The following is a 15212-nucleotide window of genomic DNA, read 5'->3' on the forward strand; positions in this document are numbered from 1 at the left end:
AGTTCAATAAGAGTCAGCCGATCATAAGATCACATGGTTTTATTAAATAGAGGGTTTTGTAACTCCCAACTGCAGGGTGTGCAGGTGTGTTAGGACAGCTGTTGTGCTCAAAAGGCTTGATGGTTAAGTGTTGTTCCTTTGAACTGAATTTCAGCTAAGAACTCCTCTTGTATGTTTAGCCAAATGTGCTCTTTTTGAACTGTAGATATCAACATTTACTAAATAATTGTAATCCTACTTAAAACATCCGAAAAATTGTCTGTATATCTTAAATATTATAAAACATTAAATATTCATGACTGGAAAAGCGCCAAACAAATCATTTACTATAATTTAAGAGTTTAACAGAAAAAAAGGATAAACATCATCACAGTTGTCATCAAGTTTAGATTCAAATATCGCAACATCCGTCTTGGTAAGCAGAAGCATGAGGCCTTTTCCAATTCAAAATGTAACTCCTTGAATATTTCCATTTCATTCCAGTAATGAAGGTGGCAGGAACATACATCTCTAACTGTGAATATCAACCTCAACCTTTCTATACTAGCAAGAATTTGAATCGTTAGTGTCTTGGATGAGTTGTAAAAAACTAGAAAGATCATTTCCTATTAAATAAACACACTTTCAATAACATGACCGTCAGCCCACACAATGAATATTACTGTTGTGATGCACCTTTGTAGTGTTGGCCTTGTCTCTCGTGATAGACTTGTCATCTGCAGTATATAAGATGCGTGTTGTAAAAGGCTCCAGTCCTTGTGACAGTAAACAGGATAAGTGCATAGAAGAAAGGATGAACTGATGTTTGCTTCTCCTGCACAGTAACAGATTCACCACTCATGACCAGTGTTTGGTTCATTACTCAATATAGTACTGCATTACTTTACTTACTCACTCCATATATTAACGTTATTTGTTACAGTACTCGTTATCTTACATTTGCATCACTCCACAAACATTATCAACAGAGTGTGAAGAAACGACAGTGTTGATGTTCTGTCATCTTTGAGATAACGTCAACACTATTATCTCTGCTGTCTATGTATTTTGTTGCAGAGATGTCTACTGAAGCTAGAATGCTAACCAGCTAGCCCCGGTTCTCCTTATACCACTGTGTACTGGCACTACTGCATTGACGACAAATGTAATGTGATTACATTAATGCATTACTTTGTCACACGTTACACCCACAACACTGTTAACATTTTTGTTTGCAATGCAGTTTGAAACTGAGTGAGGGTAAATGAGCTGAACAGTTTGGAAAACAGATAACATCCTCCAGTAAGACAATTGTCATTAAATTATGAAACTGTGTGAAAATGTGCAAAAAACGGAAATGACACTGGAGCAAACCATTAATAGCCAAGGACTTTAGCTTTGGGCAGCATACTGCTCTTTGAGTCTATTTACAGAATCTGCGTCGTGTTGGCCACCTGACCGGTGATGCCTTCCCTCTGGCTGTTTTTGTATTCTGTTTTATCTCAACTGAGCCTCCCGCTTCCAGTTCATTGGGCCTGAGGCTCCATTCTTCTGGTTATTCTCCGCTTCTCTCTGTGCCTTTACTCTGCTGGTCTTTCTAAACATTAGGAACAAAGAGCTCTAGTGGTGGGGAAAGTGATCGATTCTTAAATCCACTCTATGGATTCTCTGCGGACCCTCTATAGAACGATGAAGCATTCATCCACAAAACCCTTTAATTAAAATGTGAAATTAGTGCTTGAAGGGTAAGACTTACTTTTAAGTGATTGTTCAATTTGTTAGGAAAACAGTTTAATACTGTTGGGAGTTGTTTGAGATTAAACTAAATAGGCTCTGACACATGAACTCTGTGGGTTGTTAACACACTTTCATCAGTGTGGAGCGGCAGGGATACCTACAGCTGCTGACAACAACTAAACTAGTTTTTGTTTCACACAAGTTTTGCCTGATGTAATGCTTGAAAGTGGAACGCTGAACACTTTATTGAACCACAGTTTTATAATTGCATATGGGGTTTTGTGTATATTTCCTATTTTGTGTATCCAGTGTATATTTAAAGTACTTTTTTCTACGGCAATGATTTGAAAAACAAATGGGTAGATTAACCTGTATGATCAGTATTGTAGGGACTGTATGAGTGAAGGTGTGCTGAACATAGCACTTGCAGGGACACTTGATGGTAGAGGAGGTCTCACTGGACTGAGTGCTGCTCTGTCCTTATTATCCCCATGGGGCACACCTGGGACACACGGGGCCCAGGTGTACAGCATGTCACTGATAGTGCTGCCTTCAGGTGAAGCATGCAGACAGAGAAAAACAAAGCAACAAACAGGGCAAGCAAGCAGAAGGGGAAAATACATACGCTATATTCATTCAACCCTGAATCAAATCAGATTGGGAGGTACCTATAGATCCTCAGCCGGACTGAAGTCACAACAACTATTTGATGTGTGTGTTTGTGTGTGTGTGTGTGTGAGCAGAACTCAACAGCGTGGAGCTGCAGGGCTGCAGCAGCGACAACAGTCTCAACAGTAATGCCAGCCTGCCCAGCGTTCAGAGCCACCGGCGCCACACAGAGAGGAGAGTGGCCAGCTGGGCTGTAGGCTTCGAGAGACTGCTGCAGGACCCCGTGGGAGTCCGCTACTTCTCGGTACTAGAGCAGCACATGACTGGTGTTTGCCACCAGCATTCACATAACAGATAACAGGCTGTGCTTTCTTTGAACTGTCAAAAGGACTTTCAGGAAACTTTTTTAAATAGAAAGTGTCGAAGGTAAAACAGCAGGAGGGTTTATTGTTGTCTTGTGCCAACCAGTGTTGACCATATCTCACACTGCCTCAGAAATGGCTTTATATACTCGAAAATTACGTAAAAAATCATTATTCTGTTGGCCTTTCTGTAGAGAAAAGTCACAAGCAGTGATGAAATGCAATGAACTACAAGTTCACTGGAGAACAATTTTAAGGTGCTTTTACGGTACTCTAGTATTTCTATATATCGATAATTGACATAATTGACAAACACAGAGTTATAGTGGTCATAGAAGTGGCAAATATTTTTTAAAATGTCAAACAAAATAAAATCTCAAAAATTGCCTCTTTTATTACGAAGAGATGTTTGTCTCTTGACTTAGGTTGCCAGATGTGTCCTAATTTTTGACCCACATTTAATTCTTGTGCCTCAGGAGTTCCTTAAGAAAGAGTTCAGTGAGGAGAATATCCGGTTCTGGCAGGCCTGTGATGTCTTCAGTCAGGTCCCTGAAAATGACAAGAAACAGGTAGCTGACTCTTTTTGATCACACACATGCATCCATTTACGGGGACAACTGTATGTGTTAATAAGCTCTCTTCATTTCTGATCTCTTTCTCCGCTCTTTCACCGCTCTCTTTCTGTCTAATCACTGTCTTTTTATCGAAACCTCGACCTCTCCTCCACCCTCCTTCCTTCCTCCCCCTGCCGCCACTCATTCTACTCTCCCTTCTCTTCCAGCTTTCTCAGCAAGCCAGGGAGATCTACAACAGCTTCCTGTCCAGTAAAGCCACAACACCGGTCAACATAGACAGTCAAGCTCAGCTCGCTGACGACATACTCAACGCCCCTCGGCCTGACATGTTCAAGGAGCAGCAGCTGCAGGTACGGTAGACACCAAAACACCACCCATTTCTTGAAATCTTAATGAGATAGGCAGCTACTGTTGTCTCACAGGAGGCATCTGCCTCAGAAGCTGTATTTAGCTGACACTGACTTATGATCTTCGTCATGAGGGGGATGTGAACGGAGGCTTCCTTTGAAGGACTCATTAGTTATTTTACATAAAACTGAATCACATCAGGCCTAGAGGTGGAAAAAAAAATCGATATTGCAATATATTGTTGTGCTCTCTGTCGCAATAAATAATCAATATACTGACGGCAAATATCGATATTTAATTACAACACACAACACACATTATGGATTTACCCCGTTGTCGCCGTCAGTACTTAATCTCTCCTGTCCTGTTTGTGGGGGCGCTAATCCCGTAAATGAGGGTAAAGTAGGCGTAAGCAGCGGCCGGTGAAGAAGACGAGTTAATAACAGAAGAAGAACACATGCAAGAATGGCGGAAAATACGAACTACGAGACAGATGACGGGAGAACACTGGTGCGGTCGTTATCGACGTCAGCGGGGGGGCGTTCGTCCGTCCGTCCCCCGACTCCTCGCCGTCAGCCGGGGGACGGACGGACGAACGGACGCTCGTCACCGTCAGCCGGGGGGCGCTTTTTTTAACGAGAAGACCGCGGCAGCCCACTAACACCCGCTATGAAGCAGCTAACATTGAAAATAAGTATAGCGGTTCCACCGTCTGGAGAGAACCCTGAGCTGCCTGGACACATTAAAGTGCATGAACATTAAAAACATGTCTTATGTAAACCAGGACAGTTCTTTCTGATACTGAAAAGTCAGTAGCAACTTGTTTTATGTAAACTTGGGCCCGTTTTAGTTTAACAATAGCTAAACAAGATAAGAATAACATAAAAATTAAAATATTGGGCACGTTTCAGTATGCAACCAATTATGTGCAGTTATGTTCACCCATCCAGTACCTGGTAAGTGGGAACATAATAGTGCTTTGGGTCAACCTGGACACATCAAGGCATATTAAATTTATAGAAAATAAAATAAAATAAATGCAATAGATGCATATATGACGTTTTTCTTTTTCAGTCACATCGTGATATATCGTTGATGAAATTTCTTGCAATATATCGAATATTAGATATCGTGTATCGTGATATTATCATTATCCTGGGCCAAATATCGTCACAGTATCGAATCGTGAGTTACCCGTATCGTCCCACCCCTAATCAGGCCCCTATTAAAAATAGACTAGTATTTCAGTGCTGGGTGCTCACACAACATAGGGTCAACTATTCATCTTTGCCTGCTGCTGAGCATTATAGATGTGAATGGCTTCTTAGATGAACATGTCGTGAAGGGGCGGAGAGTTGCTGAACAGCTCCATTGATTTCAAAAGCTGAGCTCAGATCTTCAAAGTCTGATAAGAGTCACAAGGCAAGAAGGATATCCTCGCTATCACCTTCCATGTTTTTACACATCAAACATGCGCACTTGTTCTCCGAAAGAGACGCACACAAGCGCACACACACACACACAAACACACACACACACTTTAAAGCCTTTTGTGGGGCCATTCAATTTAGATTTTGTCCCAGAGTTAATGTGGAATCAAACTTGCATTACACTTATACATCCAAACTGGCATTCCCTCAATCACTGCCTTATATTTTGGCCCACTAGCTTTACTCAAAAAAACAAAAAATCTGAATCTAAGCTGCAGATTCCTATAAAACTCACGGAGCACATTCCTGCTCCCCAAAGGACAGACATATTAGATTTTTATGACCTTTATCCATTCTGTGGATAAATGTTAGATTTTAGGGGCTTCGAGGAAATAAAATCATTTGTATGCTGGTAGTCATCCGTTAACATGGAAAACCTCAAGGGGGCTGTTAGTGGGAAATCAGACCTTTTTTTCTTTAAATTTGACCTTTCTCTCATGCGCTTTCAACTTCTGCCTCTGCTTGAACTTGCTGTTTTTTTTCAGTCTTTCCCTTTGATATACTGTATGTGGCCATTCTAAATCCTTCCAAATAAGTTATTTTCTTCCTTCCTCCTTTCATCTTCTATCTTTCCAAAGGTGTTTTTTTTCCTTTCCTTTTTATTTCTTTTTTCCTACCTGCTTTCTGCTTGTTCATCCCCCCTGCATTGTCTGTCACTCCACTGATTACTACTTTCCTGCCTTTCCCCCCCTTTTTAGATCTTCAACCTGATGAAGTTCGACAGCTACACACGGTTCCTCAAGTCCCTGCTCTACCAGGAGTGTATGCTGGCAGAGGTGGAGGGGAGGCCCCTGCCTGACCCCTACCATATCCCCAGCAGTCCCACCTCTAAACACAGCACCACTGGCTCTGACCGCTCCAACTTCTCCACACCCAAGAAGGTAAACACAAACACATCCGTGTAGCTTTGTCTGATCACTGATCTCACAGTATTGGTGTCAGAGCACACAGTCACAGTTAAACCTGGCAGAATGAAAATGGTCTATTAGTTTTGATTGGAGAAGAATTAAAGAGTTGCTTGTTCTTATACTTAGACCCTTGAAATCCTAATTATTCAAGAGCTGCAATGATTCTGGCTATTGCCATCTAGTAGATCTGATAATACATTTCTGTGTGGGTTCTCCAATGATGTTGCATTTATCTTGCTTGTGTCTTATAGGAGGACAAAAAGAGCAAGTCTGGCAGATCTTTAAATGAGGACAGTCGTGATGATTCGGGAGACCGGAAGAAAGGCATGTTTTTCTCCTGGTCGCGCAACAGGAGCTTCGGCAAAGGCCCGAAGAAACGAGAGCTGACCGACTTCAACTACAGTCAGTAGTTTTGACAATTTTCCTTGTGTTGAAAACTTAACCAGAAAAAGATTCTTCCTGAATAATAAAATTGCTATTTCAGTAACACTGATTGTTAAACAATGATTCTTTAAAGTTCTTGTACTTTTTTTTTTTTTTTTAACTGCTTCGCCTTTGGGAGTAATTGTGGAATTCAGTTTAAACAGAATTTTTCATGTTGCTCATCCTCGGAATAATTTCCTATATTCCAGACACTGCTGACAAATTTAATGTTTTCAGATTTCTCAGGCAGCAATGGTCGCCGTGAGTCGCAGGGTTCTCTGTCTTCAGGAGCCAGTCTGGAGCTTGGGACTTCGGGGAGGAATGAGGTCAGTCTGAGAGGAAACATCATCACATGATGAGTTTAAACATGAACGTAATGGGCACATGGACATTCATTTCATCATAGAGCAGCTTTATCTTCACCCTCTCCCTCTCAGTTTGCAGCTTTAAAAGACACAAAAACACTGTCTGTTTTTTCTCCTCTCTTCCTCCATTGCGATTGTCTGTCTTATTTGTTAAACTCTCCCTTCACTGTCTCCTCTTCCCCTCCCTGTCTCTTTTTTCTTCCTTCAGGGTGATGTTTCCCGTGGAGCAGTATCAGTGTCAGCAGAGCGCGGAGGGAGCAGCGCCCCCTTGAGGCAGTGTAACATAAGTTTGCCGGATGGCTCATGTTGCTCTGTGCCACTGAGAGCGGGTGTGTCCATTAGGGACCTGCTGCTGGGGCTCTGTGAGAAGCTCTGCATCAACCTGGCAGCTATAGACCTCTTCCTGGTCGGAGGGGAGAAGGTACAGTAGAATACAAACTGATGTGATGCTGTTCTAAATACCTTTTTGAATTTGGGCTTCAAAGCTCTTATACAAAATATCAAACTTAATTAAGGCTGGGTTGGTTGTTAGTAGTTTGGGAACCGGACAGATCTACAGAGGTCATTAGCTCTGGCAGATGGGTCTCCCATTTTAGACAGATTTACATCAAATACGGTCAGTATCGGGACAATCACAACCGTTTTTTTCTAAGATGGGGCGGATTTGATTGATGACTGACGGTCACATGTCAAACATTTCACAGTTCTGATTTGTTATCCATCAAGTCTGAAAGTTCGTCAAGCGCAGCAACAGGCTCACAAAACTCAGATCAAACTGTCAAACTTGAATAAACAAACTGTTGTTGTGCCTGTTTGTCACCTTAAATATTATCAGGGACACAATTTAGTGTACTATTAGTTGTAATATGAGATCTTTTGAGACCAGGTTGTCATTTTTTTTAAAAACTACCTCAACTTGCATGTGTCACTCAGCACTGCGTTACACATTTTGATGGCCTTTCTGGAAGTAAGTGATGAATGGAGAGGGACCGGACTAGTCTGCATTTGTAAAGTACTCTGTGATGGCAGACTAGGTTGTTACCCAATAAAGCCTTACAAATGAATTTAAAGAAGCACTGATCAATATTTAATATAAATAATCGGCAAAAGGACTGTGTTATGTGAAAGATGTAGCCATGAACCCACAGACTTGGCAGTTTCTCGTCTTTAATTGTTTTGGTTTCATAACTTTTGTTTCAGTGTCGGGTCACAATATGTGTGAAATGTTTGATTTTCAACTTCTTGCATAGTTCCGAACGCAGCCTCCCAAAAAGGTGGATGCCGCTTTGATAAACGATGATTCCAATTTTCCATAATCACGCATTTCATATCAATCTGGGGTTCAGCGGGCAGAAACTGTCAAAGCTTTATGAAAACGCTGTTTTCATTTCAACATTCAGTGACATTTGGGCATCTTTCTAGCAGGGCATCGTTCATGATGACTTCTCTCCTCTGTCTTTCACTCTCTCAGCCACTTGTTTTGGACCAGGACTGTATGACATTGTCTTCTCGGGATCTTCGACTAGAAAAACGCACTCTGTTCAGGTACAGTAAAACGCAGCAAGAAGTCAAAGTTAATCCTGGTCTTGAAATGATGCGGTTGCTACAAAATCCTAATTCTTTTCTCTCATTTTCCAGACTTGACTTGGTGCCTATTAACCGTTCGGTGGGCCTAAAAGCAAAGCCCACCAAGCCAGTGACTGAAGTCCTCAGGCCTGTGGTGGCCAAATACGGCCTGCACCTCTCTGAGTTGGTGGCACGCATAGTAGGTCTTCCCTTCATTCAGGCCTCCTTTAGATGGACAGACGAGCAGTGTGTGTGATGATGAACTAATTTCACATGTGTGTGTCTGTGTGATGCAGAGCGGGGAGGTGGAGCCATTAGATCTAGGTCTTCCTATATCCAACCTGGATGGGCTGCGAGTGGTATTAGATTTAGCAGAAAACACTCCTGGAAAAGGTTAGGAACACGCACTCTGAAGAAAAACCCATATATTGCTTCTTAATTATTATCATTTATGCGTCTGTATCTCTACATGTGCTCCTTTCAGCAGACAAACAGAAGGTAGTAGTCCCGTCGACAAGCAGAAACCAATCAACAACAGTAAGACCTCTTCCAGCTTTTTATTTCTCATTTTTCTTTTGCTCTGGAATGTTCCATAACCCACCGAATGTCTCAACTTCCTGTTTGATGATGTCACGCTACTAAGTGTCTCTCTCGCTCGTCTTCAATCACCCATGTCTGTTTGCAATGTGTTAAAAATGTGCGCAGGTGTCTGATCTATGTCTCCTGCAGCGTTCAGGCTACTCTATATATGTGCACTGTTGCAGTGTGGCCGAGAGCCCCGTCACACTCTTGAGGCTCCTAGTGTCCCACTATTGTGGTCTGCCTGTTGGCCGAATGCATCATCGACTTCTCTCTCTGGTTTGCTGGTTCTCTTTCTTCCAAAACAAAACCAGTGGCTGGGCTATCGTAGCCTAGCGGAGAGTTTGCTGGGTCTCACAACTTCTATAACTCCCTCTGTGCACCGGGAAAGGACTGAGTTGGTGGTGGCAGTAGCACTTTAGATTGCTTTCTGGATTTTCTTGTCTATTATTGAGGATTAAATTGGAAATTGATTGCTTTCTGAGGAATCTGTCATTTTCCCACTTCATGTGCGGTATTGTGGCTTTAAGTAGTACTAGAAAGTTTCTCCTTCTGGTGTTGTGGTGTGTGTTACTCTACATGTTAGTAATGTTTAGTACAAACAGTGTTGGTTGTCTGAATGGAACATCCCACTTATCTTTTAATTAGAATTATCAACCGTATATATATCTTTCTAGAATTATTTTTAGTGCATGTTAGGGCTGGGCATTATATCGATATAACATCATTACCGTCTTTAATTTTGGATATCATTCAGATTTCAGTAAACTGATGCAATTTTCTGAATCTGATTTACTTGTTCTGATAATTGCCAATACCTAATAAAGCATTATAAACACATGATTATTGATAAAAAAAATACCATAGTGTTAATATTTTATGGAAGCTCCAATAGTCCTCCCTACAACATTGTCGCAATATCAATATCAGGGTATTTGGTCAAAAAAATTGTAATATTTGATTTTGTCGCCCAGCCTAGCATTCATCATCATCATCATTGCAATTTGTGCCCCCCCCCCCATCAAATTGTTCCACCCTCCTTTCCATCAGTAGCTGTAGTCCCCACGTGTTCCCATCACCTCTGCCCCGTACTTGCACCGTCATGAGGGCTCTAATGCCCCGCTCCGCTCTCCTTGTGGCCCCCAGGGGGAGGACAGGCCGTCAGGGAAAGCTGGTTCAGCCCACCCCCATGGGGAAAACGGCAAGGCTGGGCCCAGCCCTGACACAAGCAGCCAGCCCTTACCCAACCACTCTGTCTCTCTCCATAAGGCTCCGGAGAAAAGAAAGCAGAAAAAGATTAATATAGACGAAGCTGAAGGTAAAGACTGAACGACCTCCCTCTCTTTCCCTCTCTCTCTCTCTCTCTCTCACTCCCTCTCTCTGTTGTTTCTGTAGCTTTGTTGCCTGAACACACTAACCCTTATGCCTGTCTGCAGTATTGCAGAAGCAGCACCAAATGCTTTCAAAGCTAGCTAGCTACATGTAGCACAGTCAGCCTCTGCTCACACTGTATGTAGCTTTGACTTGTCTAACTGATTAATACACCCTCTGCTGCACGTTTTCTGAATTACAGTGAATGTGTCTCATGTCATTTTGGACGATTATTCATTTTGTGTGTGTGTGTGTGTGTGTGTGTGCACATGTGTATATACGTGTGTTTATGTGTGCTACTGTGTGTGTGTGTGTGTGTGTGTGTGTGTGTGTGTGTGTGTGCACCTTCAGAGTTCTTCGACCTCATATCCAAAGCTCAGAGCAACCGAGCAGACGACCAGCGAGGCCTGCTAAACAAAAGCGACCTGCAGCTCCCGGACTTTCTGCGCCTGTCGCCAGTGGAAACCAACCAGGCTGTGCCTCCTTCCTACGACCCCGAGCCCAGCTGCTCCACCCCAAATTCCCGTAACCCCAACAACGGCAGCTTCCCTAGCAGCGGTCGCAGGGGCAATAAGGCGAACATCAGTGACAGGGGAGGGGGAGGAGGCAGCGCCCACTTACTCAACGCGAGCCATCAGTCCCAGAGCTTGGACTCTGCACTGGGCACTGAGAGTGGAGGGGGGAGGAAAACCAGACCGCCCCCTCCGTTTCCTGGCACCATCTCCCCCATCCATCTGTCCCAGGGTGGCCAGCGTTGTCTCCTCCAGGACAGGGGAGAATCGGTCCAGATGCTGGAGGAGGACACCCTCTCTGATCTGACTCTTGTGGGTGAGGGGGACATTAACAGCCCCAGCCTCAACTACGTCACTCCCTCAGCCCTGCAGTGCAAACGCCAGCCCCGACCCCAACAACAAGCACAGGACGGTCGGCCTAGCTCAGGTACCTTCCCCGTGTGAACCCTTGAACTTTTGAACTGTCCCTTCTTCCTTCACCTGACTGCAAGCGGGACCCGGAGGCCTGATAAAGTCCTTGTTGGTCGGCCTTTGGTCTGTGGCCCAGAATGCATCCAGATCTCCTCCCTCAATTCCAGAAAACCACTTTCTACTCTCCAATTAGAATTGCAGAACGTTTTATTCCACATTCAGGAGTAAAATACAGTAAAAAAAAAAAAAAAAAACTGAGCCGAGATGCATCACGTGCAGTAGATGTAAGTGTTAATTTAGTCAAACAAAGGATATAGTAGATGATATAGTGATGTACAGTATGCACTCCCCTGCACCCAGCATCTAGTGCGAGTCATTCATGTAAAATAATAAAGTAGGTCAGACGCACGAAGAGAGGAGAAATGGATGCATCAGGCTCAGACAGAAACTGTCCTTGGAATTTCCCTGCGTGGTGTGTATCTGTGTGAACCTTTGAGCCGACTTGCTGTGGATTTCTTTCTGGAACTAGAGGACGAGCGCAGGATGATTTGGTGATGACCAGTGCCAAACTCCCTCCTCCACCCCCCCACCCCCCCAGTGTACAGAATCTAACAATGCACTTTAGCCAATTACAAACAAGACTTTACACATCTTTAAACATCTCTCTTTTCCCCCCCTTTTTTATTTTGTACTTCAACCTTTTCACAGTGTTCATTTCATGCGTTTAGGTGGTTGCCATGCGTTCACAAAACAGTTGGCTAACAATCACCAGCTGTTCCAAAACCCACAGTGCTCTTGAAGCTACATTTCTGCACTTCTAACTGGACCGTGTATTATTTTCAGCTTTATTACATGCTTTTGAGCACACCGCGTGCTGACACGTCGCCCCTGACCCCATAAATACAAACGCATACGGCAATGCCATGAACACACGCATTCGCTCGGCTGTTCCTCATCGACTCAGAGCACAGTGCATTCTGTGCTCCCTCCGCCGTCCTTTCACCTCAGGCATTTCTCGTGTCATTCATGAAGACAAGGCTATAGAGAGAGCGCGTACACATGTAACCACGCTCTCCGACCAAATGATTCAGAGACCTGTGCACTGACTGTCCATGAGCGGTTTTTCATTTCATGCGTTGCACTACATCAAACAGCAGCATCTGTGTTTTTTTTTGTTTTTTTTTTATTCTTCCCACCGTCTCGGCAAATAAACAGCATCTTCAACCGTCTGTCCGCGCAGTGATTCAGCTGGAAAAAAACTGGTTCTATCAAGTCAATCTCACTATTTAAAGGTTTTACTTTACTTCATCCCGTGCTATTAATTTATCCCACCTCCTTTTCATTTTTACGATCTATCAGTTAAAAGTATTAATTTGTATATAGTCAACCTCGTGAGAGCACCGTATTGCTGTAGTCATTGTCGAAATGCAACGCAGCCATGCTGTTTCTTCAGTTGTATCACAATAGAAATCAATTCTTCTCTGTTCTGTTCAGTTGACTGTACTGTCTGTAAATAGATCAAATAAATGTTTTAAAGGTTGAACTCTGTCTGCAGGGCCTCATGTGAGCAGCCTCTTTTCTTTTGCCTCTTTTTCTTATTGCCCTTACTTTGTTCTGTGTGTGTCTTAAATTATGGTCCTTAGCAGGACCTGAGCTGAGATCAGTGTTGAATGTAGTTTCTTGATCTGATACGCATCTTCAAACCTTGAATACAAGAATACAGAATGTCACCATGGAATACCCTTCATCCTACTTCAGTAAATGTGTGCACATTAGCCAAAGACATTTTTAACATACTTGTTGTTACTGACAGCAGTTTGACAAAAGTATTCCTGAGCCCATGCATTAATATCCTTTTATACAGTCATGCATTTCACAAAGTGGTGAGCCTCGCCCCATCCTCGCTTGTAAACAACTGAGCATGTCAAGGATGCCCCTTCCGACAAAAAATATAAATACGCTTTTGTTTATTTCTCCCATTTTTCACAGGTTGATGTAACAGACTTAATACTTTTTGTATGCACACAAGAATTACTTCTCAGATTTTGGGCACAAATGTTATTTAATCTGAATTTATCTTTTATTTCATCTAATCCATCCACCTGACATGTGTGGCATATAAAGATGCTGATTTAACAGCAGGATTATTGCACAGGTTTGCTTTGGATTACAAAACAACACAACACAGCAAAAGGGTAGCCTAAGATGTGCAGTCTGAAAAAAAGACATTTACTAGGCACTGAAATCACGGGTTACAGATATTTTCTGCAACATGAGGTGAAGGTGGCAGACAGATGACAGAACATTGAGTGTCAGGGTCTTGTCGCGGTACCACAGAGCTTTCAAATTGACAACAATAAAATGCAAGTGTGTTCTGGTGGACATTTCTGCAGTCAGCCTGCCAAACTGCACGCTCCCTCAAAACATGCAACATCTTTGGCATTGTTTTCTGTGATTTAAAAAAAAAGCCACATTTCATTTTGGAGAGGCGAAAGTCCACCTGTGCAGTAATCGTGCTGCCTCATAAGCATCTTGATGTCACACACCTGTCAGGTAGATGGATTATATTGGCAAGGAAGTAGTGCTCATTAACATGGATTGAATTTTTGTTTAGTGTATAGCCTGCCACTGTTACCTGTAGGATGTTCCAAACAAGTGTTGTTGGAGACTTAAGAGACTTTCCACAACTTTCCCCGTCCTTTTGTTGCTTAGCGAATTATCACATTGTTTTTTTTGTGTTGCACGGCATCTCAACCTTTTTGGGATCGGTGTCGTATAATACGTTTTTCTGTGGCATAATGAATTATTTTACTTTCTAATAGTACATTGGCTGATATATTTCTGTACTTCACCTGGGAAGGATATTCAATTCTCGACTTTTTCTTGGAACGGAGTATTTTTATATTGTTTTTACTTAACGATCTGGGTTCTTTTTCACCACGAGTGATAACCATAACTGGCACAATCTCAGATTATCAGATTTATGTTTCTTATGCTTAAATTGATCAACAGCTATGATAGGTATATCCTTTTTCAATACCATCTTAGAAAATGCGTCATGTTTTCGCTGTTTTTGACCTGTGACCAACTCACTCCATCTGTAAAACCTCTCTCCTATTTATCTTACTTGATATTCCTCTCCTCTCTCTGTTGCCTCTTCTCCGTGTGTGTGTGTGTGTTTGTGTGTGTGTGTGTGTCTGCAGGACAAGGCTTTTGTTTTGGGGTACAAAGGCTTTTGGGGGTACTGGGCTATTAGCTATGCATGGGTTCCCCTCTGCTCAATGCCTTATTAGGAAATCTTTGTCATGCTGGGCTCTTTGGTAGTCCACAAACAAGACTAGGTTCTGTTTCCTCCTCATCCTAGAGCACACACACACACACACAGTTACTCATTTCCACTTTCCACATAAATTCTCGTGCTCGCATAGAGCCACAGAGCATCTACATTTCTGTGTCTCTTTTGCATCACATGATGTTATGCTGTAGCAGTTTTCATTAGAATAATTGCCTGTGTCTTTCCTCAGGGACTGACATGTGACAACAAAAGCATCTGTATTTATCTGGTCCATATGATTTAGCAAAACAGAGAGCGAGATGAAATATCTTTGCCTTTTGCAGGCACACTAAAATCTTCCATGTCTGGCTGTGATGTATGAGTCTGTGTCTGTCTATTCATTTTTTTAAGGGTTCACCAGAAGGCCCTCTCAGGACAATGTCGAAAACATAGATCGAAAAGGACAAAGACAAGGATCTGTATCTGAGGACAGTGGAGTTTTCTCCTTTTGTAGTATATGGTACATTTTTCAGAAGAGGATCAAAGTAGTGCTTTATGGTGACCATAGCTACCCATGATTAGAATGTCAAGTGCTGAGTTTTCCTTAAAATAAACTAGTCTCTGGGTGTGACTGTCGTTTCCATGCTGCAGGACCCAGTGAGTTACCTTATTGTTGCTGTAATTGCATGGGAAAACCTCGCTC

General features: G+C 42.7%; 1 protein-coding gene across 11 annotated transcripts in view; it reads left to right on the forward strand.

The window, feature by feature from the left end:
* rgs12b (regulator of G protein signaling 12b) overlaps positions 1–12783 on the forward strand; it is a 50103-nt gene extending 37320 nt beyond the window's left edge. For 5 of the 11 annotated variants that reach the window (XM_030431538.1, XM_030431548.1, XM_030431556.1 and 2 more), the window contains exons 7-19: positions 2460–2629; positions 3164–3256; positions 3469–3612; positions 5799–5981; positions 6260–6410; positions 6669–6757; positions 7005–7217; positions 8268–8341; positions 8435–8561; positions 8659–8755; positions 8847–8899; positions 10088–10259; positions 10664–12783. In XM_030431538.1, coding sequence (XP_030287398.1) covers positions 2460–2629; positions 3164–3256; positions 3469–3612; positions 5799–5981; positions 6260–6410; positions 6669–6757; positions 7005–7217; positions 8268–8341; positions 8435–8561; positions 8659–8755; positions 8847–8899; positions 10088–10259; positions 10664–11268 — 2171 coding nt within the window. In that variant the 3' untranslated portion in view covers positions 11269–12783. The remainder of the gene's footprint in view (positions 1–2459; positions 2630–3163; positions 3257–3468; positions 3613–5798; positions 5982–6259; positions 6411–6668; positions 6758–7004; positions 7218–8267; positions 8342–8434; positions 8562–8658; positions 8756–8846; positions 8900–10087; positions 10260–10663) is intronic. The other 6 variants (XM_030431594.1, XM_030431585.1, XM_030431604.1 and 3 more) reach the window with 6 other exon arrangements.
* The last annotated feature ends 2429 nt before the right edge of the window (positions 12784–15212 follow it).

This window comes from Sparus aurata, chromosome 1 (genome assembly GCF_900880675.1).
Source record: "Sparus aurata chromosome 1, fSpaAur1.1, whole genome shotgun sequence".
Lineage (NCBI taxonomy): Eukaryota > Metazoa > Chordata > Actinopteri > Spariformes > Sparidae > Sparus > Sparus aurata.